This window comes from Mesoplodon mirus (assembly GCF_964341445.2).
Source record: "Mesoplodon mirus genome assembly, chromosome: 5".
In the NCBI taxonomy this organism is placed as follows: domain Eukaryota; kingdom Metazoa; phylum Chordata; class Mammalia; order Artiodactyla; family Ziphiidae; genus Mesoplodon; species Mesoplodon mirus.
In genome coordinates, this window is record NC_138980.1 from 168,241,005 (window position 1) to 168,266,732 (window position 25,728).

Here is a 25,728-nt window from a genome sequence, read left to right on the forward strand (position 1 = left end):
TTTTGAAGAACAGGTGATTTTTTAAAAATCAATTAACTGTAAACATAATGGTTTATTTCTCAATTCTATTCCACTGGTCTCTATGTCTATCTTTATGGCAGTACTACAAGGTCTTGATTACTATAGCTTTGTAGTCAGTTTTGAAATCGGAAGTGTGAGTCCTCTGATTTTGTTCTTTTTCAGGATTGTTTTGACTATTTGAGATTCATTGCATTTCCATTTGAATTTAGGATGAGTTTTTTCCTTTTCTGCAAAAAACACCATTGGAATTTTGATAGGGACTACTTTGAATCTACTTTTGGTAACATTGTCATCTTAACAATATTGTCTTCCAACCTATAAACATGGGATATCTTCTCATTTATTTAGATATTTAATTTCTTTCCATGAAGTTGTGTAGTTTTGGGTATACAAGGCTTGTGCTTTTTTTGTTAAATGTATTAAACATTTTATTCTCTTTTATGCTATTGTAAATGAAAATTTTTTATACAACTTTTTTTGGAGTATAATTGATTCATAATGTTGTGTTGGTTTCTGTTGTATAACAAAGTAAATCAGCCATATGCATACATATATCCCCATATCCCCTCCTTCTTGAGCTTCCCTCCCACCCTCCCTATCCCACCCCTCTAGGTTGTCACAAAGCACCCAGCTGATCTTCCTGTGCTATGCTACTGCTTCCCACTAGCTATCTATTTTACATTTGGTAGCGTATATACGTCAATGCTTCTCTCACTTCTCCCCAGCTTCCCCCTCCTCACCCCATGTCCTCAAGTCCATTCTCTATGTCTATGTCTTTATTCCTAACCTGCCACTTTTATTTAGGTTCTAATACTTTCCAAGATATAAGGTAATTTTGGACTTTAATGCAGGATGTGTTTTTGCCCAAGGGAGTATTTTAAAAGCATGCCTTATTTTAACTTAAACTGTACTACAGTTTATGAAAGTAGCACAGAGATTAGATCCTTTCAAGATCTTTCAAACTATTGAACAAAGAAATAATAGAGCACATACTACTAGTTCAAGTAAATTATATCTGAATTTTAGAAGCACTGTGTTACTTGTATTATACTGTTGTATTCTGTAGCCTTCTGTCCCTATAGAAATGTAGAAGTTGGAAGTGTATCTATCTACCCAACCGTGTATTTTACTGTAATATTTTTTGTGTGAAAGATCCCCCCCCAAATTATCAATTATGAAGTCCCTGGACTGCCTATAGTTGCAAAAATAAAATTTTGTTATTATTATTGTTTGTCAAAGGACTCAAAATTTCAATTATTTCACAGTCATCACAATGATATTTGTAAATATCTCTATGATTCAGCTATTGTATATCTGTGTGGCAGTCTCCCTGTTTCCTCCTATAGGTGTCTATATCATTTTCTGAACAAAATGGGATATGCAACAAAATAAATACTACATTGTCATCGATGTTGAAAGACTAAACCATGTTCAAGGCTATTTCCACATTGCATCAAAGTTATAGTTGCTGGGAATGTCAGGAAAATATTGATTATATTCAGAAAGACATTAATTATTGACAGAGTTTCCCAAACTTTTCTTTAAATTTCTAAGTCATTTCAGGCCCCTAAATTCATATAAGACATGTAGAATTATTATTATTATTATTATTTGTGTGTGTGTGTGTGTGTGTGGTACACGGTCCTCTCACTGTTGTGGCCTCACCCGTTGTGGAGCACAGGCTCCGGACATACAGGCTCAGTGGCCATGGCTCACGGGCCTAGCAGCTCCGCGGCAAGTGGGATCTTCCCGGACCAGGGCACGAACCCGTGTCCCCTGCATCGGCAGGTGGAGCTGCAACCACTGCACCACCAGGGAAGCCCAGACATGTAGAATTTTCACACTGTTTGTTTCAAAGATTCTTCAAATGACATACTTTTCTAATGCTTTTATCACAGTCAAGGTCTTCTAAACTGGGTTAAAGTATCACTTTTAAGATAGTAGACCCAAATTTATGTGCTGTATTCTAATGAAGTCTTCTCAATAAAGATATGCATAAAAATTCCGTATAATTATTGAATCCTTCTGAGACTGTTTTAGATCTATTGCCTCATTGCTGCATTCAGATAATATATGTATTCAAAAATAATAGATGTTACTCAAAATCTCTCCCATATGATACTTTTCAAAGTTTACTGTCTAACACATATCTTTAGTTCCTGTCTTCTTTTTAGCTTAAGGTCTTTGTGCTAGCTGTTCAAAATCTCCTTAAATCTTAATCCAATACGTTAGCTATATTAGCTTGGCTTCCAAGTGTTCTATAATCTTCTGTCTTCATCCAAACTCTTGACAGTTAGAATTATGAACCAAACTTGGGTACACATTATTAGAGATTGTCCTTTATTTGACATTGATAATTAGCTCTTCTCATCCACAGATTCTACATCCTGCTATGGGTTCCCTTTATTCAGTTTATATTAGTTTTTTATGCAGTTTAAAGTAGTTATGCAAGACTTTCTGTAGTACTTGGTTTATTTTTTAAACATTATATTTCAAGTTTAGAGATTTTTTGTTCTTCTTGTCACCTAATATTTCAGTTTCAGCAAGGCAAAATTTGTTCTCATATGTATATGTATATTTATGTGTGTGTGTGTGTATGTGTGTGTGTATGTATGTATATATATATATATATATATATATATATATATATATATATATATGTTCTTATCCCTTTCATTTTATTTCAAAGTTTTCTTGTTCAAGTTCAGTGAGCCTATTGCCAAGTATATTTTTTGCAGTTCCAGGGAGATACACAATATCCCTTGTCAAGAGTTCATTATTCTGCTGTGATAAGCCTTTCTGGGTAGGAAGCTCTTTGCTTCGTGAATCCTCTTTTCTTTTCAAAAGTCAAACCTTCAGCTGGAAAAATGAAAGAATATTGTCATGTCTCCATGTGTGAGAGCTTTCTATTTGAGAAATTAAAATGCACTAGAAACATATTCAGGCTTTCTTCTTGTTTCTCATCATGTTTCTGATTGCATTTCCAATAATTATCTTGAAAAAGAACAAGCTTCTAGATTAAGAATGTAAAGTGGACACGAGGCTAGAGACATGAAAGACAGTCCCCATCTACCCCTGCATGTTATCATGTCATTCCACACATTATGATATTTACTGAGACCAGGGACCAGTGTCTTACATCTCTTCTTCAGAGGATCGGCAGTGAGATTCTCAAAACGTGTTTGTTCCTATGAGCTCATGTTCATACCTTTTCCTTAGGCTAAGGGATTGTGCATATATGTAAGTTTATATTAATCTTGAAGCAACATCCTACACCTGATACATGTGCTTACTCAAAGGTCAGGTTTCCAGGAGAGTACCTGTGATGGCTATACTCTTAAAATCACATGTGACGCAGTTTGTCCTCCTTTTTTTCCCATCATTCTGAAACCTGCTTCAGAGTATGCAATCGACACACTTTTCTTTAAATTTCTCTTCTTCCAGGTGAGAAAATATTTTAATAACTTATTAGATTATTTATTTATGTTCTATAACAAATTTTCCACAACTTATACATATGTATGTGCATATATGTGTGTATATAATATTAATTTATGTATATAATGTGTATTAGTCATGTTTTATTACCTGCATTATATTGAATATTTGAAATATTTATTATCTTTCTATTGCATTAGTTTGGCAATGTACAACCAAGAGAATATAGTTGTAGGGTATTGTATCATGACTATTATAAACATACTCATAATTAAAAATAATCAATTTTCAGAATAAGAGAAATTGATAGGAGAAAAAGAATCCCTAAAAGTAATTGTCTAATGATTTACTGACTTTTTAGTGAAAAGTAATTAACTCAGATGTGTAGTCACAGGTTGGATGCTCTTGGAAGCAGGCTCTGGATTGGAGTTTAGGGGGCAGGATGTTTATTGGAGTGTGCTCTCATGATCGATATCTGTGGACCACAGTGGGAGTGGAAGAAAGAAAGGCAGAGTGAGCAACTGAGCTGCTATGCAATTTGAATGTGTCCATGGCTGACCCCATGGGAAAGCTCTGGAACTAAACTTGCCCTTCAGTATTTTCTGCATTCAGCAGAAATGGCTTGACATTTATAACTTTGCAGCAATAAGTCTTTGGTTATATGTCGCTCCAGAAAAGTGTAACCTTGGACCAGGTGGCAATCTACAGTTCGGGCAACAAGTCACTTCATGCAAGGGTTCTGAGCAGCACATCCAAGTGTGCACCAAAAGGATCTTTTAGCTAACAGACATGGAAGGGGGACTAACAATGCTAAGATAAACATTTCCTATGTGCACCTGAGGCATCAATACCAATTGGAAGTGAACTGGTGGAGAAGAGGCAGTATGATATCCTGGTTTTGAGCAGGGTTCTAGAATGCATTGGGGTTGTAGCTTGATTATTCACTAGCTCTGTGATTTGAGGCAATTTATTCTCTGGGACTGAGGTTATTTATTTTAAAATTATTATTGCTAATAAAAATGATTTTCCCTAAAATGTAAGTAATTTAACATTCTCTCCCTTATAGGGTTGTGTGGACTGATCAAAATACATCATGCAATCATTTACTATAGTACATAGCATTTTAAAAGCACATAAAAAATGAAATTAACTATTTTATTCATTATTAACTTACCCATGGTGTGCCCACTATAACAAGAATGCTTCAAATCACAAGTTTAAAATAGTTTATCAATTGATCTGGTGTCTCCATAAATACATTATCTGTACCAATGATTTTTAAACATTTTTGTACATTAACCTCACCCGAAGTTCACTAAAAATATAGATGTCTATTTCTATCACTTATCTTCAGAGTCACCAGGTTTGTGGTAGGAACCACTGGCTCACCCCAAAGTCTGGTATCCATGTATCATTTTCAATCCTTTGGCTATTATGCCCATTTCCCAAATGCGTATCGCTTCCTTCCTCCTCTGTAATCCACTATTTCCCCTCCCCTTTGGTCCAGGCCCTATTAACTTTTCACATACGTTTCTCCATTTGAGAATGAGTTTTAGTCCCTGGTTAATAATCTCCCCTTCACATTCCTTTATCAATTTCATAAACGGAAAAGAAATCACACATGCCCATTTTATCCATTAAAGGAACTGTGAATCTTTAATGGCGGCTTTACTAAGTCCATGTTGTTCTGCTTATGTCTGTCATAGATAACACAGCCAGCATTCTGACAAGGCGGAGGAGATTTAGTCGAACTATTCAGGATGTGTATTACCTCCCCATTATGATCTCTGACGGTGGAATCCCCTCTCTCAGCAGCAGCAGTACCCTCACCATCAGGGTTTGTGCGTGCGAGAGAGACGGGCGTGTGCGGACCTGCCGTGCAGAAGCCCTCCTGTCCTCGGCTGGCTTGAGTACAGGAGCCTTAATCGCTATTCTACTGTGTGTTGTCATTCTCCTAGGTAAGTCATTCTAAATTTTAGTGTGTGATGACGATTCTGAGTGTACCATACAATGGCGCGTTAGAAAAGAGAGTGAAAGACACACACACACACACACACACACACAGAGAGAGAGAGAGAGAGAGAGAGAGAGAGTCATATTGACAAAACTTTGGAATTAGTAGTGCTTTACATGATAACAAGGCATGACTGTTTATTTTAATTAACTTTCTCAATACCATAGTTAATTTGGAAATGATTTGGTTCAAATGTGATGAAAGAGTTGAAATATTAAAAGAAGGGATACAATAAGAGAAATCTTTTTGGAAAGGACCTATTTTAGAAAGAATTGATATTAAATATTCTAAATTTCCTATTGAAAAGGAATTTACAATTTTTTTCAAAGAACATAAATGACATTACTCTGCAATGAATCTAACCACCAAATAAAAGGAATAAATTTATTGTAGAAATTTCTATCAGTCTAAAATGAGTTTATCACCAATCTTAGCTGAATTTTAAAGGACTAAATATAAAATATTTTTTGCCTCAGGATATCAAATTTTATTAAATTAAAACTAATACATTTTTAGTTTATTTTGCATTACATTTTATTTTAATAGAAAATAATGTACTTTCTCTAATTTTATGTTATATTTTTAATAGTAGGAATCTTATCACAACTGCATTTGAAAGTAATATTACTATAATCTCTTTATAATTGCTATACAAAACAAGAAAGGAAATCCAGATTTTTTTGTAGGAAAGGCAGATGTAAATAATCTTTTGCTTTATAGTTTAAAATGGGTACATATATATTTTTCCAGTGTGTCCTCTCCCTCTAGTTTTCTCTTAGGACCCTTATCTTTTGTTCTTTTCTTGCTACTGTGCATATATAAGGAAAACAAACAAACTATGTACTTTGAGACACAGATATTTTTGCAAAGAATATCCCTTGTTTTTTTCCTGGGTTAGAAGACAAATTACCCGTACAGAAGAGTGGAGATCAAGGTGGAATAAGACTGAGTAGAAAGGATGTTTAGGCAGGGTCGAGGCAGGTTGGGGTAAAATGGCAAAAATTGTGGGCTTTGTTCTAGGAGTTTAAGGAGAAGTTGAAAGCAGGCGCATCCCATCATAAAGTTTGCATGTTGAAGAAAGATGATTATGAATGAAGTGGAGAACAGATCTTATGCCTGTAAAGAGAGCAGGTAGGCAAACCGACTAGGAATATGACACATTTGTCTCACTCAGATATAGCATAATTTGGACCAGTATACTTAAAATGGAGATGAAGAAAGATTGATAGTACCAAGATGTTTTAGGTGAAATCAAAAGTGGTCTTGGGTAATAGGCTGCAAATCACAGGATGGAAATATTTACCAAAATATTTACTGAATGCTTATTGGAAGTACCTGAGATTCCATTTGAAAACTGCAGTGTTAATTATTTCAGGTCAGTGAACAAATATTTAATGTTTATGACATGGTGTCTTTTCTTGGAACAAGTTTCCAAAGGCTAAAAGTAAAGTAGCCAAAAAAAAAAAAAAAAAAAAGTGATCTTGGATAAACTGGCTATGAGACTGAGTTAGAACAGTATCCAAGAAGACTTTTCATCTCTTGCTGAATGTGGGCCCTGATCTTCCCTGGGTTGGGGGACACCAGAAATGCGTTTTGTTGATGTCACCACAGCAAGAGTCTATAAAGAGAGAGAGGATAGAATAGGACTGAGCTGCGATAAACTCCAGTGTGATCGCTAAATCAAGAAGGATGCGATAGCAGAGAGCAAAGGAAAAATCACAGAACAAGGAACAAAATTAATAAGATATAATATCCTAAAACAAAGAAAATAAGTGCATCAAGGAGGACAGAGCATTCAACAGTGTTCAAAGCTGCCCAAAAGTTAAATAACCTGAGTAGCAAAAAGTATCAATTACACTTAGCAACTTGGAGTGTGGAGGTTTGATTCACCATAACAAAAACTATTTCACTGCAGTACAGTCTTTTGCAGAAGTGTGGTAGAGATGGTAGCTGGGAAAATCAGGCTTTCTTGATTTTATTAATTTATATATTGATTATTTATATATATTTAACAGCTATTTTCTTTAGAAATTAACAAATTAACTTTTTTGTCTTTGAAAATGAAAACCGAAATATCACAAACCAAAAAGGAAAACAAAACAAGAACAAAACCCCAAAGAATAAACAACCATAAACATTGAACCCTCTAGGGTTCCTAACTGAAACTGAAAAGAATAGAACTCAGTGACTTTTCGTAAGTCAATTTTACTTCAATTAAATCAAAAACGAAAACACAAACAAAAACAAAACACTCTGACATTACTATAAGTTCCTCCAGAGACCTTATTCTAAAAGATATTTCAACTGGTGGAGGCATGTTACCTTTGGCTATTGTTTTCATTTATCATCATAAAATTATTTTTGCATACTAAAATTAAAAATCTTTAAAATTGAAAGATGTCAATATAAGGTACATTTAGGTATACTATATAAAATAACATTTTATTATTTCATGAAACAATACATCCCTTGAATTGACTTTATGAAAATGTTGTTTCTCCTTTGGGGTAAATAAGAGAACATTTCTATATTTTATGCTGTACCTCAGGGCTAATGAAACAAAGTTCCTATTTGATATGTTTGTTCTTTCAATTTTTATTGAAACTCAAATGTGTCTTTACAGTTTTATGCGAAGGTTGCAGAATTTTTTAAGCTTAGATTTAAGCAATCACTATTTATAATGTAATTTAAATTTTTCATGACATTTTAAGGGTTTTTATCATTATTCAGAAAATATCTGACCCACAGACTTGGATGGAGTCATTTGTAGTTATGAAATAATGTTGGTTAATATGTGAGCTCATAGGTTTCAAGGAAAGTATCAACAACATCAGAGCTAGCAATACATTTAGAACTTGTAATTCTGAGATAGCATTCAACCTAAACAGCTAAATAAATCATGAAGTTAATCTTTTAATACTGAAAAATGTTTTACTTAGTAGCTGTTTGTGAACATGACTATGATTGTGGAAACTCAGTCCCAGTTTTGCCACTAATTAACTGTGTGATCTCAGGACCCATGAAGTCTCTTGTTTCTATTTCTGAATCTACGAAAATAAAGTTTCAACTAGAATGACCTTAGAGTCATCTGTAAACTTTTGTGGTGCTTATTTATGTTTTATTATAGGTTAAATATGATTCAATATTTTACAGTTTGGTCAGACTCCATCTATGTATATATTGATTACCAGAAGATGGTGCTTGAAAACTAAAGGGCCTAACTTTAAATGGTAAATGTAAACCCTGTGAGTTGAGTTATGTTTTGTCAGGATTACCTTTTCAGATCCATTTCAAGGAATGGATAGAAAAGAATTTAGAGTGAGCCATCATGATGCAATCAGAGTTTGGTGTCAGAGGAGGGGATTGTCAGACTCCTCTTTCCCTCCCAGAGATCTGACATTTCTTTCCCAACCCACCCTATTACTTGTCAGAGGGACCAGAACTGTTGACAGAGTGAACCAGTGCAAGAGACCATTGAATCAGGATCTGCATCAGACCTCTTCCAGCTACCTTTGTAGTCCATGCATCACATATGATCTGCCGACCTAGATGAATCCACCACATAGTTTGCTCCTATTCTTGGATGTAAATTTCATCATAAATCGGGATCAAAGTGGGTGTGATGGGAGGAGAGTGAGGAACTAAGAGAGGAGGTGGAATTGATGAGAAGATAACTGCCAACCTGTTTGCCATGAAAGCTATTTTAAATGACCTTGTGGGCTCCCCTGAGTTTGAAAAATTGTTTCAGTGAGAAGTGTCATTACCAATTATGGCTACAGAAGCTAATCAAAATCATCTCCCTGACTTGGGCCACCTCATTCTACCAAGTTTAGTACTCACATATGATGGTATAAAAAAAAGAAGTGATATTTAGGGGTAAACAAATCTGCTATGAAAAGTAGTTTGGGGGAGTATGTTAGGAGTCAGTACATAATGTATTCAAGTGCAAGTTGTATGTCAGTTTTAGTTATGAAAACTCAAAGCCCCTTAGTACTCTAAGCACTGGAATGATAATATAAGTAAGTAAATATAATATAGGAGAAAACAAAGAGAAAACTGTTTCCACAAATCTGAATTCTTTTACGAATAGAATAAATTACTGACACAATAAATTCATTATAATTTTCTTATATAAAAAGAAGCACTTGGGTTTAAAATCCTGGCCAGACTTAAAGAAAAGAAAAAGAAATATACTAACCAAGAATAAAATATTCATTAGAATAAAGACATTTCAAAAATACTACAATTAATTCATTTTATTCCAGACTATGTAATCAAACTTGAAAATACCAGAAATCATTTATAATATAATTTTGAACAAAGGACAAGCTCTGTACCTCTCTCTCTCTCTCTCTCTCTTTTAATAACACCATGGCTCTGTCATATTATATTTTCCCAGATGAACCACTGAAAGAAGTACTACCCTGTTATACATGTATGGTTTGATATACTGTGGGAGACTAATTTGAATATACTTATTTGCCTGCCAGTTTGCAAATAGGGATTTAACTCTCAAATTTATATGTATGATTATTATCTTCACTTATTCTCTTCAAATAAATTTGGCCTTGGGATTTGGGGGGAAACATTTAGTTTGTTTATCAAACTTTAAAAAATATTCTCAAGCAAAATTAGGTGTTTGGTATTATTAGGAGCAGTAAGTTGATTTTTAAAAAATATGTAAAAATGATTTTCCTAGTGAGACTATTACTATTCATGAAGGTTCACTTAACCCAGTGCCACATTATCACTGTCACATAGATTATTCTTTTGTTCATCCACATAAGAATTGTTTACAAGGGCTTCCCTGGTGGCGCAGTGGTTGAGAGTCCGCCTGCCGATGCAGGGGACAAGGGTTCGTTTTCCGGTCCGGGAAGATACCATGTGCCATGGAGCGGCTGAGCCCGTGAGCCATGGCTGCTGAGCCTGCACGTCCGGAGCCTGTGCTCTGCAACGGGAGAGGCCACGACAGTTAGAGGCCAGTGTACCAAAAAAAAAAAAAAAATGTTTACAGAGTATCTGCTGTGTGCCATTTGCTCCAGAAACCTCTACTGATCAAATATGATTGTAAAGAAATTCATTAGGAGTGTACCTTCTCATTCATGTTTCCACATTCTTCTCTGAATTGATTTGAATTTGCCTTTGACTAAAGGGACCATATGTCCATATTTGTCCTGATATCCTGATGTCATTATAAAGGAAATCCCCTTCCACCCTTCAAAAGTGTCCCAGATTGTACAGCTATTTATAAATTAATCTTTATAATAAATAGTTATGTAACAAATCTAGGAATCATTTGTCACTGGCAAGTAACTCTCTTTGTCTAGAAAAGAGATCGATGTAAAACTCTAAATTCAAACTTACCTAGTATCTATATTTTGAATCAACACATAAATATCAGGAATATTTTCTTAAATTAGGGGAAATAAGCAAATAGAAGCTATCATAATAATAAACCCAGCATTATCCACTGTGTTTCATTAGGCAAATATGATACTGATATTGGTGAAGTTTGCAAATTACCTCCATACTTCGATAATAGTACTGATCACATTCTTCCTGTTATACATGCACATAAAGTCCCTTGGCATCAACTACCGACCATTTCAACATAAGGAAAATAACTTGATTTATTGACAAAAGTAAGAAATTTTACTATAATAAATTAGGCAGTCTGTAGAAATAGATGTCTTGATCTAGAGCAGCCTCCTCAGTTAATCATAAAAATGAGCAAAAATATATAGTAGATGATAAATATAAACCTCTGGGTAGAATGGAGTGCATTACTTGAGGATACTGCTTGGGCCACTGAATTAGAAAGCTGTAGGCTGGATTTACACTAAAATAAACAGTGAGGTATTAAATGCATACTGATGTCATTCAGTGAAATGTTTCTTTGTTGTTGTTTGTTTGTTTCTTTTTCCCAAAAAGAACGTATAAGCAACGTGAATGGGAAACTACTGTATTCTGTAGCAGAGCATTTATGAAGCAGAGCCACATGCAGCATCAGCATTTCATTTTCTGCTTTTTCTGTAATCACTCCCTTTCCAACACAGTGACTCACTAATTCTCCATGTCTACTATAATCTCCCCATTGCATTTCCTCATTACTTAGGCAGTATCCTCTTATTCCATGCTTTTCCAGATGATTCCCTGACCCTCCCTAAAGATGCTTTGTCTCTTTTTTCTTTATTCCCACAGGTTCCCACGTGCTTCTTGTATGCAAAATTAGCTTCTTCCCAGTACACTGTGACCACCTCTTTCCACATATAGTAGAGTTCCCTCTCATAATTATCTTTTCCACTTCTGGCTTGAATATCTATTCCTCTTTCTCTCTATATTTTCAAGTCTTAACATCACATATACACTATGATATCTAGTTCAAATACAGGCAAAGCTTATCTCTATTGTGTATGGGTATACATAAACAGGGGTTAAACTATAAAGAGCAGCAAGGAAACAATAAAAAAAAGAAGAATAGAAGTTAGTTTTTAGAGGAGAAGGGTAAAAGTGTGGATTCGAGGGTGTCAGGTATGTTATTTAGCACAGAATAGGCAACCCGGTATTTGCTTGCTTTCTGACCATTTGTTAAAGCTTACATATAATCAGTATTTACAGATAAAATACAGTTTACAGACATAAATAAATAAATAAACAAAATACAGTATAGAAATGTGAGTTTTATATAAAGAATATATATCTGTAGGAGTTTCTGTGTGTGTGTATGTATACACATACACCTACAGATATATTACATGGGACATACTTAAGCTATATATATGTATAAGCTATAATATACTTTTGAGATATATATATATACACACTTATGCTATAATATGTATAGCATAAATATATCCTATGCATAATATTGGGATAAATATCTACTATATATACTTAATGTGTTCATAAAATATTTGCACATTATATGAGATATATGTAATTGTACATTACACATATATATGTATGTGTAGACATACACATATTATATATAGTATGTAATATGTATGTATACATATATTATACATGTATTTTTGTTGTGTTTCATCTCATATTATACATATATGATGCATGTATATATTTCTTGTTATTCATATCAAATTTACATTTAATTAAGTGTCCTGCATTATTTGCTAAATCTAACAACCCTACATTCCATTTGAATATACCTCTCTGATTATTATATTATAAGGGATGTTTTAAATACTAGTGAAACTTATAATTATTATCATAAAGCCTAAATTATCAGCTAACCAAGAAGCAAACAGTCTGTAGAGATGAAGTAAAAGGTATTGGGCCTAATGACATAAAGTAGACATATACTTCTATTTAGTAATGTTTTAATACCATCAAATAGAGTAATCTGAAACTATTGAAAAACCACCAATGCAAAATACCCAAGACCTATCTCTATTGATTTATTCAACAGCTACAACATTATTGATAATAAGAACCTATTAATTGCTTTTGGCTAAGTTGCCCTAAGACACACGGCCAACAGGTCACTCAGTTCCTTGTTCTATATTTTTAAAATAATGAAGTTGAATATGGTAATGGAAACATCATCATCTTTTGTGTGAAAAGTCATAAACTACAGCCCAAGGTTTCCCACCTGCCATTTGTGTGGTCTTACGGTTACATGGTATTTACTCATGTAATCTCTACTGAGTCTCAGTTTCTTCATTTTAAAAATGAGGAAATCCCCAGCTCTGCTTTGAGGATTAAGTTATAAAGTTATGTAAAGAGCATTGTGTAAACAAAAAAATTCCTATGAAACATAACTTATGTACAAATAAAATAACATCTTTGCAGCTTGATAGATAAGTGCAATAATTAATGCCTGATAATATTATTCTAAAGAATAATGAACAAACGAGTTGTACCATGCAAAATATCCCTGCTTTGATTTTCTACAAAACATCAAAAGGAAAGAGTTAAAGATAGGGGCTCCTTCTTCCTATTCTACAAAAACTTAAAGTATCCTGCCTTTAGTGTACTCCTTAGAAGGATAAGTATCTGTAGATTGACTCTCACACAGAATTATTTTTTCAGTCAAAATTTCATATTGCTTTTCCATCATCTGTTTCTCTGACTGAATGATTAGACTTCATCACCGTTCACAAATCCTGAAGCCATAGCCTGGCAAATGAGAATATCACAGAGTTCTCCAGAAGATCAGCTATTCCCAATGTTTTGTAGAGATAGATAGTCATTTTCTACATTCTTCAAGATGTTAAAAATTCTTGCGGTGGTATTCACAGAGTGCAGAGATCAGGGCTGTGTTACAACGTAAGCCTAAATGGAATGTAGCTGATGACAGTGGCTGGGAATTGCTGATGTCCAATCTCCAAGAATGTCCTTCTTCTTTTTCTAACCCTTCATCCTCTTTCCGTTTTTCCTTAGCAATTGTAGTACTTTTCATCACCCTGAGACGCAGCAAAAAAGAGCCCCTGATCATTTCAGAGGAGGACGTGCGGGAGAACGTGGTCACCTATGATGACGAGGGGGGTGGCGAGGAAGACACCGAGGCCTTTGACATCACAGCCTTGAGGAATCCATCTGCTGCCGAGGAGCTCAAGCACCGGAGAGATATCAGACCGGAAGTGAAACTCACCCCCAGGCACCAGACGTTTTCCACCCTGGAATGTATAGATGTTCAGGAGTTTATTAAGCAAAGACTGGCTGAAGCTGACCTAGACCCCAGCGTCCCGCCTTATGACTCTCTGCAGACTTACGCCTATGAGGGTCAGAGATCGGAAGCTGGGTCCATCAGCTCGCTGGATTCAGCAACCACACAATCAGACCAGGATTATCAGTACCTTGGAGACTGGGGACCCGAGTTTAAAAAGTTAGCTGAACTCTATGGAGAAATAGAATCTGAAAGAACAACTTAGGGGTCAATTCTTGCAACCTTCTAGAATTCGCTTCCTGAGCAAGTGGAGATATAACCTCAGCAATGGCAAGGAAGAAGCTTGGAAACAGTACTAGGAACTGAGCAAGCAGAGCACAGCTACTGTAGAAACAAGTGCCCTTTTCATGATCGAAACTGGGTTATTTAATCGGAAGAAAGTCAAATTAGAAAAAAAAATACAGAGAAAAAGCTATTGTTCCTTGTGTATATTTTCAATTGCTCAATAAAGTCTGTGTACTGTTTAATGAAGAATACCTGAATTAAGCCAAACAATGATATTTGTTTCAATATTTTGTGATCTCTTTTCAAAAGCAAAACTGAACAAAAAGTTTCCAAATCACTTATGACTCTGATTTCTAGGGGTGGTACACTGCAAAATGAAACTGGTGAAGTTAGTCACGACCTCTTTTTCCACTATTTTGGGTGGACTCTTGAGACCCACACCCTGTTTTTGTGACACATCTCATTAGCTTTGTCTTGTGTTGAAATGACACGAGGTATTTCCAATATACCAGGCCACTCTGTCATGGACTTGTATGTACCATTTTCCTTTGCCCTCCCCACTTCTTTTCTCCATATGAAATTGATGGAGCATGGGGATTTGCTGCTTGCACTATGATGTATGCAACTTCTGTGCGCCAGTTGTGCACTGCTCTGAATCACGGAGACTACTGTCTCTCTCTTGCCTGTCCCCCTTTATTTTAACAGGAGAACCCCCTTTTTTAAGTGGATAGAGTGAATGTTTTAAGATATACTCAGATCATCTCTGTCAGGGAAAGATTTAATTAAAAAAAAAAACAACCTACAAACCTTATCCTGTACAAAACCTTGAGGAACTCTATACTTTTCCCCCCATTTGTTTTAGTGCATTTACATCAGCAATTCTGATCAGTCCTGTACCTAAAATTGGTTGTCAAATATTTGATGATTTGTTTATACTTGTCTAATTTGCTTATTTTTAACATGGCAGTCATTAAAAAAAAAGAACCTCATATGATAACTATGTAGTCTGAAAAGACTATCCTTCAACTTACATAAACTTCGTAAACGTATGATTGACTTGTCCTTATTCTTCACAGAAGCTCAGACTTTCCCTCTCTCACTGATTGATTAGCCCTTTATATTTGAGACCCACAGAAAATGTGTAGGGCTTGGAGCAAAAAAATAGGAGTTTCCCACTTATTATTCTCAGACACGTCTCTTCAAGTCAGAGTCCAAAACTACAAAATAGAGATGGCAAAGACTTCCCTGCTTAACTTACAGGGTTATGTGAAGATCAATAAGCATCTGTAAAAATGTTTTGCCAACTGCAAAGTGTTCTGTTATGTAAAGGCTGGTAGACACTATCATTTTCTAATTCCACTATTTCATAATTATAGAGTTATATACATTTTGAATAAAATACTATATTACCATGGGGGAATTTCATTAAACCTTCAACAGTGAAGCAACTGCTAACTGGAAATATAATATGAAAGTTTAATTCCTTGATATTTTCCCAAATAGGCTAATTTTTTTCAGAATGTCTAGGGTTTTCCCCCTAAATTGCTTAGATAACAGTTCGCTATTGTTGATATTGGTCGTGAAATAAAAATTCATAGCATAATGATTCTACTCTCCAAAAATGACCACATTTATGTATTTTAGATTAATTGTAATTTTGAAACCCTCAAATTAAGATTTATTTTAAGGGGAAGTTTTGCCTTTTCTCTTTAAACATATTATAATCTAGAGTCTTCAAAAGTTATATGACATTTTCTGTCTGATTCTACTGATGTGCAAAATTTTGAATTTTGACTCTGTTCACAATTGCCCTGTGCTATTATTTTTCAATTTTGAGGTATGGGAAGTAAGTAAATTTAATTTGAAAATTTCTCAATTTGTCTTTGAAGCCTGAGGAATAAAATGTAATTTAAGTTTTTACAACATTTTAGCTTTCCAGATGCTGCTTTATCATTTTTTATATCATAATAGTATGCATTCCAGTATAAAGCTAAATCAAAAGAGACACTCAGGGGTTTTGGGGAACAACCTCTGGAGACCCATACTCTGATTATGCAAATGCTGGACTACATTCACCCTGACAGAAGGGTCCACCTTTGAAAAATGACTGTGGATGCTGGTGCTTTGACTTTCCTATGCAAAGAGGACCAGAAAAAACAGGTTTTGGATGTCCCGTAGGTTTTTGGATTTAGATTTTTGATAAACTATTCACAACTTTTGTTTTGTTTTGTTTTAATATTCATCTGGCAACTTTACAGGTAAAAGCTTGAAAGAGGAGAATACATGTATAAACCATTTAAACGTAAAAGCCAAGGTCCTCTGCATGGTTTTGAGTATGGAAACATTTCCCTGATTTTGTGGAGAAAATGCTCCAGATCCATCTGATTTTAATTACACATTTTAATGATAATGAATTACTTCTAAGCCCCTGATATTAAATCTCATATAGAGGCAAAATGGAGCTTCTGTAGTATTGAAATAATATGTTCCTATATTGATTTATTTTAGAATTTTGTTAAGGAAAGCATTCCAAATATTATTTTTATATAAATTCTGAAATGAGGCAATTATATCATTATTATAAGTATGGCCTGGGTCTCATATTTTTTACTGTGCTACTTTGGGTCAAAAAACCAATAATGATATTTAAATGCTCTGCAAATGGACTGAAGTCATTTAACATTCAATACCTTGTTTTAAAAACTTCAGTTGACTAGTGTGAAAAGTTAATTCTCAAAGAGTTTAGTGGGTAAAGAGTTTGCACATACTCTGAACCCTCTCTAGCCACAGATAATCAGCTATGGAATATGTGATTCCATATGGATTCCACTATGTAATCGCTAATGTGTCTCAGCACATTTTGTAAGCCTTGGTTGGTATTTACAGAAAAAAATATAACTTTGAAATCAGTTTACTTATTTCCAAGAGAAGAATTTTCCACAGACAGACCTTATACAATGTGGTGGCTGCTAAATTAGAGGAAATACATACAGTTATAACTTTTTTATCCAATGGATTTCTTAATAGAATTTATAAATTCCAAGTAACCTTTGTGCAGACGTAGGTCTTGGAGAAATTACTAAAGACCTATCATCGTAAATTCTTTCTATGATAAATCTGTACATACACAGATTTGAAGGGGAAATTGAAGAGGAAATTATCCCTAAGATAAGGCTCTATGTAAAGTTATGACTTTCCCATAACCAGGTATAAGAAGGAAAATATTCTGAGAAATGGCATTCATGTAACCACACGCCCATACACACACATATGTCTTCTTGAAGAATCTTTAGAGAGTAAAAGAATATTCAAAATATTGACTTAGATATTGATATGATCCAAATATGTGATGCATACAAAATTTAAGTACCCAGCATATGGAAGATTCAGTAAGAAGTTAACAAACATTTTGTTTTTTGGCTTTTATTTTGTGTCTAGCCTCAGCCTAACCTTCAGTGTTGTCCATGATTGAAGCTGGTTTCACAGAGCAGAAAAAACTATTAATAATAAATCAAAATTTTAGAAATGATGAGTTAATGAACTCAGTGTGGCTATTAAATACTAAAAAGTGATTTGACTTAGATTCTTAGTGTACTACAATGTAGTCAGAAGTCTGGATCAAAGAAGGGCAATGTACTAAGTACACCATTTTCAGCAATGTTGAAAGCTTACATAAACGATTAGTCATTGTTTTATTTGTTCCTACAAACCTGCATCCATAACTTTGATTCATTATCCTTTTGGTTTAGCTGAATATATAGGGAAAACACACAGAAATTCAGGTAGACTCGTTCATGTCAGCAGCCGTCAAGAAGTTCCAGGTACACTGGAACACTGGAACATGCATAGATCCAATAGGTACACTGGAACATGCATAGATCCAATATTTTTGGGTAAAACTTCATCTGCTTTTTAGTATGGGCAGTGCTTGATCAGCTATTCAACAAAGCAGAACTCTAAAGCCGATCATTCTGGAAAGAGGCAAGAGCCCCATTTTTCAAACTCAAATTGTACTTAGCTTCAAAGTATGGTTACATTCAATTAATTTACTTGCCTTTCAATTTCAAGAATAGAACAAATCTCAGAACTGTCCTTGGTAGATATGTGACTCAAATTCTCTCTCTTTTTTTACATTTAGGATTAAAGGCAAATCAAATATTATCTGAAGGAAACAAAACCACTTCAACTTTTATTTTCTACCTCATCAGCAGAAGGTAATTTTTTTTGTAATATAGAATTAGAAATCTCATAAACCCCACAGTCAAAACTAGCTCACAATCATTTGAAGATAACACTAGCACAGAACCCACTCTTTTTTCAAAGATTCCAAATACATCATTTCAAAATGAAAATATTAATAGCAACAGTTTTTAACATGTCAAAAGATGTATTCTGCCTTTGGCTTCTACCAATGAAAGAAGTAGTGAGGAACTTGTTTTGTTTTTGTTTTGATTAGAGATTAAAAAAACAAGTTGTGTTCTTATTTGAAGCTTGATAAAAAAAAAAGCTTTTAGGCTAGTAAGGAATGATTGCATTTATCTTATTTGCTGAGTCTATGGAAATGAAGGATTTTTACCCTTCTACAGAGACATCAAACCTATTTTAGTAATAATTTGTTTTTAAAGTCTTAGGTGAAAATAAATGGGAAAATAGGAATTCAAAGACTCCTGAAATGATATTCTGTGAGGAAGGCATGTGTCATTTACAGATGGAAGTGGATTCATCTGATGATTTTGTCTTACTGCCCAGCAATATTACCTTCAGAAATTAAAAAATGGGTCATAATATTTAGTGTCACCCTAATGATTTTATCAAGGCAAGTTTTCTTGTGTCATAATGCATCAAATTCTTATTCTAAAATATTTATTGCCATTTTCAAAGTGTCACTTCAAATGCCTTCATTTCAAACAGGAATTCATACAATCTAACATTGTGATTTACTGAGTAAGCTCTTCTAAACATGCATCATATGTAAGATACTATTCCAGGCACTGTGAAGGCTGTAAAAAAAAAAAAAAAAAGTGTCTTGGTGATAGGTGTTATCATCAATGAAATGAGAGTCTCACTTGAGAGTTAAGACCTACATATAAAAAGCTATAGACAATATAATATAAACAAAAAAGTGGCAAATGTTCTAAAATAGGCTCAGGTATATCTAGAAAAGGTTTTAGGGTCACATTAAAACTGTGTCTGTAGTATAGAATCTTGAGGTACTCCCCAGGACATGGGGAATAATACATGTCCAGAGGGAGGGAGAAGCAGAGGGAGCCATTTCACCAATTGTCCAAAAGTAGATCATTCAACATGGGGTAGAGGACTCATGCAAGGCAATAGTGATAACATAAGGTGTTAGGAGAAGTTAGACTTAGATTTAAGGTGATTCAATGGCACTCATCCTTTAATCAATGTCAATGAGTTTATTTTTCTCCTAAACAGAAAAATGACCATGTCCAGACATCTCTTTTAAGAAACTCAGTCTTTCATTAATGTCTATCATTCAGTGAAGATATCTTAAAGAAAGATTACAGAGTCATTTGTGCCTATAGCAGGAATATTAGATTATTTTAATTATTTCCAAAACAGAATATCCATTTTAGGAATATATTTTGAGAAGGCAAAAAATGAACAAAAAGGCATAGGTGATTTACATTTCAGGGTTTAATTGTTTGGCCACTTAATTTGATCAATTTATTCATCCTAATAAAAATAAATTTAAATGAGGGCAAAGGGGATACTTTTAAGAACAATATTTATTCATATACATTTATTCTTAACTGGACAAATGTGTCCATCTTCTATAATCATCTTTTTAGGTATAAAAATATTTTTGGACTAAAAAGAAATAATAACCAAAGACCAAACTGATGCCCTATTAAAACTGCATCAGTTATTTTTAATTAGTCACAAACTTTAATGTTTGCGACACTAGATGTCTCATACTCTAGTGTTTCATTTTATTTAAAAAATTGCATTTTGATTTGTTTTCAAAAAGTGACTATCGTAAATATGAAGATGCAATGATAGAGGTAGATTTCTTAAACTTAGAAATTCCTACTTTTAAATCTTGTTTCTACTTTTTCTTTTTTCACATTTACTTGCTTTTTTAAAAACAACCTTTGAAAAGCTATATTTGAGCAATTTCTATATCTCATGTATTTTTCAGAAAGAATTCAAGAAAATGTTTTTCAGAAATAGAAAACAGTTATCATGCTGTTTTCAAGGTTTAGATTTTCATCACATTTTCTCTCCCTCTGTCACTAATCATGCCCTTCCTCACCAAAAAGTTATAAAAGAAAATTGCATTCAGAAAAATACTCTGTGACAGTAACTTTCCTGTGAGCCTGTTTCCTTCCAAGATTTTTTTTTTTTTTTTTTAGCTCTTTCGGTCAGCACTGTGTATTTCCAATCTCCTGGAAGTCATCATGTCTTCTGCCTTCCAAAGATAGTTGGGGGAGAAGTCATTTTTGTTCATATGAAATATGTTTCAAATATTTCAGATGGCTTGGATGATCCCTTTCATAAGTCATTGAAATTAAAAATGAACTTGAAATAGTGCTTTCCTTCTTTTAAGCATTTTTAGTATCATGTTTTAAAAGTTTAAAGTACATTTTTTTTAAAAATCAGTATAATTTTATGGATACAATTTCCTTTACTTCAAAGAGACATTAGAAAATTGTTTTCTCAGAAAAACTAACACTGAATAAGTCTCCCAAATTTCATCACCTAAGTGACATTTTTCTCTTTTCAGTTGCACATAATTTCCCATTGATTCCACAATGATGATAAATGGAAGTTAGCATATCAATAAAATACTTCATGAAAATTTAGTTTTAATCATATCTTCTCATTTTGGTTGTGATACGATGCTTAAGCTTCTTTTAATTTGTATTTCACTAAATTCCCTGCAGAATATGATTTCCAAGGCATGGAAAGATTAACATTCCTTCCCTGCCTCTTACTGACATTTGTCATTTCCTTTCATTGTCCCATCTTATATTTGCTGTCCTACCCATCCTTAGCTGTCTCAGATTCAGTTTGAGAGAATGAATAATTCAGGGAAATGAAAGACCTGACTGGGACAAATAACTTAAAAAAAAAGGTCAGAACTCAGCTTTCTTGATTCCTAATCAATGTTTTGAATTAAAACATGAAACTGGAAAACATTAACAGAATATATCTATACTTAGATTAATAAAGAAAAAAAAAAACAACCAAAAACCTTAGGACTTGGAGTCCAGGATTGAGAACATGTCAGGAATCTGTGACTACAACTACTTATATAAGTTTAAATATCATTTTAAACATTGTTTAAATCCCCCTGCCATTTGAAGCAGAAATAATAATATCTTTATATTTACCTCACAGAACTGATATGAATACCAGATGTAATCTTGTGTTTGAAACACAGAAATGAGTAAAGTTTTGGCAAATTATTTTTTTATTATCATGGTTTTTTTTGGTTCCTCAACATTCCCCATCTTCTGGCTTCAGAAAATTGTGACTTGGGCTATAAATTACAGGTATGAAGGCTTTACAAAGTTTCAACACAGACTAAGCATGGTGATGTATTCCCCACCCAAGCAGGCAAAGAATATAACCATCTACTATAGCCATTTGATCCTTCTTTTCACCATGCAGAGGACAAAGGAAATTATTATTTCTACTTCACTATGTGTCTTTGATTTCCTTTAATAACTTTAGTACATAAAAATTTAAATATGATTAAACTAATAAATTAAAATTGTGTTATAACTTATATTTAATACTCTTCTGTTTTTCAGAATCTTTTTTGAATGAAAATCAGTTTCTCTTGTTGATATAATTATTTTAATTTTTTTTTAAAAAATAATTTTTCTGATTTTTTTAAGAAATAGAATTGAAATGTTTAGAGGTTTGGAGGTTCATAAAAACTCTGAAAATCCAAGAGAAACAAAACTCATTAGCATAGCCATGAAGAACATTTTTCATTATTAAGGAAACACACTTCTATGATATGTGAGAGCTCTTTGCGTGGTGTTACAGGGATTCTATCATGAATAATGACACCATATTATTATATAATAACTAATAAACACCAAAATATAATAAACACTCAAGTGTCATGTAGTGCTTGGAAATTCTTAAATAGAATAGACATGATGCAGGATCTAGAAGAAAACCTGGCATTTCCTTCAAATTTCATTTTTTTCCTCCAATTTATCCACAACCTTAACATACCAGGGTGTTAATTTTCATTGAAACGTTATTTACTGTGATAGAGTTATATTTCTAATAGAGAAGAAAATCTATTCTCTAATTTCAATCAAAGAAGAATGTTCCCATTTTAGGAAGCATTGAACAAAATAAAAATGATTTCTTCAGAGGCTAATCCTTCACCTGCGAGAAAATAAAACTTCATATTCCACATACAGGAAAAGAAACACTTGTTTTCATAAAACATAGCTTCCTTTTGAGGAAATTGACATCAGTAAAATTTTATTAACACACAGTAATTTAAGAATATTAAGACAGATCTTGGACTTCCCTGGCAGTCCAGTGGTTAAGGTTTCATGCTTCCACTGCAGGGCATGCAGGTTCCATCCCTAGTCAGGGAACTAAGATCCCACATGCTGCGTGGCATAGCATATATATATATATATATATATATATATATATATATATATATATATATATAAAGACAGGTCTTATTGGAAACAAGAATATATTTTGAGAAAATTTCTTCTTTTCTCTATATCCCCCTCACATGCCAGCCCACTTCTGTTAAGTGTCAGTCTAATCTCCTTGTTTACTGACAGGGTAGAAATCCCTGCATAAGTCAAATAACAGAATTCCACAACTTTCCCTTTTTCTCTCCCAAATCTTATTTTGTTTCAACAAACAAATTTGAAATCTAGGACTCTTCATCAATCCCTTTGAAGTCTACATCCATAGCTACTTATTTTTCTGTCAGTTAGTTAAAGGATTGTTCTCTCAAATTTTCATTCAGCCTTTACACAAAAAAGACTGTTGAAGAAGTTCCAAAAAAAAAAAACGGACCAAAAAAAAAAAAAAAAAAAAAAGCTTGTGTTGGTGAAATTGTACAGGTCCCTAGAATGTTACTCCCTGGCACAACTACTGCTTTCTTGCCAGTGATTTCTTAAAGAGGACCAACCAACAACCTAGGCAGATTGCACTTAATTTCTGGAAGAAAAAATTAAATGAGGGGAACTGAATTTCTTTATCTCCAAAGTGAAGGTTTTGATAATATTACTTACAATAGAACAGATCCTAACTCTAGGGAAAGGGAAGTAAACAAGGGATTGTTTTATAAAATGCTAGTGACCACATCAAGAAGATTAAAGCCAGAGGTAGATAGAAAGAGGTTAGAATACTTGGAGTTGGAGATTTTTTCATATGGCAATGGGGGAACTAAGACTCCTTAGGCAGCGTTATAGAGCCTGACGATGAGAATTTAATTTTGCTCAGTTATACTTTTAAATAAAAGCACCTGCCTACCACTATGCACAGGGGCTGAAAAAGGGCAGTTTGGCAAATCAAATGAAAAAAGAGGCACAAACCCCCAACATATTTGAGGAATGAAAATGCCTCAATCATCGAAATTATTATAACAAAAGACTTTAGTAAATTAGGACAGATAGCTAATGGCAGTCGCTTTTAGTATGACTTTGGAAATCAAATTCTTGGTAATAAGAGAGGTACTCAGTGTAGGGGTCTCCTTAGGAAAGCCTGCCCTGGTTACATTTTCAGATAGAAATTGGAAGGAAAAATAAAGCTACCCCAATTTAAGACACAGGGAGAAATTTCAGGAATCAAAATCAAATAATTAAAGGAGGCATAAACCATCAGTCTGAGTACATACAGTTTACAGTTGTTTCTAGATCCAGATCACAACTCACAATAGACAAGATCTTACAAGCACAGAGAGAACTACACAGTTTACCAATTCCTTATGGATATTGGATGTATCCCATGAGAAGTTGCTATGAAACATTTTTTCCTGCATTCCACAAAACATTAAGATTTTCCAGGAAAAGATGGTTGAAAATTTCAACCCTGAGCCATGACTACCCTGATATAATTCAATATATTTTGAACTAGGAAAACAGCAATAGAGAAACCTTATCACAATGAATAATGTATGAATAACAATCAACAAACAGGTGTCCCTGGGTTGTGAGTAGAACGGGGTGGAAAATAGACTTTGGAGGAGCTGCCAGGTTTTCTTCTATATTCTGTACCGTATCTATTCTATTCAAGAATTTCCAAACACTGGGTGATATTTGAGTGTTCCTTACATTTGGGTGTTTATTAATCATTGTGTAATAACATAGTGTTATGATATTGATAGGGTCCCTGTAGTTCCCCCAAAGAGCTCTCAGATTTGAATGGTGCCCCCTGAGATTACCAGATACATGTATTTTTACCTTACAAAATAGTCCAATACCCTAAAGCATGAGTGCTACTGAATGTATTATCAATAAAATCATTAAAGAACAAGAAAGAGACTGACTTTAAGGGGCAAAAAAAAAATTATATAAAAAGAACACTGTCATTGATGGAGTCAGATTTAATAGTTCATGACAATTTTTATTGATGAAATATATACATAGATTTTATACATAATTATTTATACATGTATGAATAAAGAAAAATAAAGAAATAATATAGTCTATTTAAAGCTCCCCAGGAGCATATGCTCAATCACATTATCTTCTACCCTCCAAGAGATAGCCACTATCCTGATTTTTGCTTTCCCTTATAATTTCAACAATATGTATCTTTGTATCTTATATGAATATAATAATAATTTATTCTCTGAGTTTCCTTTCCTGATATATATTTTTGAAAGCTCACATTTTATCATTGGCCAAAATTACTGTCAGTAATACTGGTGTGGGGAAACTTTCTGGAACATAAACCATGACAAAGAATTGTCCTCGGTTGAAGCAAGTGTTCCTGTGTTCCTGGCTTTTATACTGTGGTATTTGTGATTTGCTGCTCAGAGAAATCTCTCAGGAATCTCCCAGAAAGATGGTTTTTGTCAACCAAGGGAGATTCTGCATAAAAGACACTCAGAGCAGCTTGGATGGGGCTACTAACCAGTAAAGAGGATCCAACTGGTACCAGCAGTGTCTACCCTGTGAGTTCTCCTCTTCTAGTCTGTTAATTGAAAGTTTCTTAGTGTTAATAAACTTTCTAAAAGAGATCCAAATTGTATACATTATTTTTTATAAAAGTTGATGGAATCAGTTTGTTAATATTTTGACTGAGTTTTCTGTAGCTATGCTCACAAATGAAATTCGCTTACTGCTTTATTTTCTCATATTGCCTTTTCGAATTGTGG

General features: G+C 33.8%; 1 protein-coding gene across 1 annotated transcript in view; it reads left to right on the top strand.

Annotated features, from left to right (window-relative positions):
- The window catches only part of CDH18 (cadherin 18), a gene marked incomplete at both ends in the record, with an annotated part of 329,242 nt that extends 314,878 nt beyond the window's left edge, over positions 1 to 14,364 (top strand). The window contains 2 exons of the mRNA XM_082621654.1: positions 5,166 to 5,417; positions 13,874 to 14,364. Of these exons, the coding sequence (XP_082477780.1) occupies positions 5,166 to 5,417; positions 13,874 to 14,364 (743 nt within the window). The remainder of the gene's footprint in view (positions 1 to 5,165; positions 5,418 to 13,873) is intronic.
- Positions 14,365 to 25,728: the final 11,364 nt, after the last annotated feature.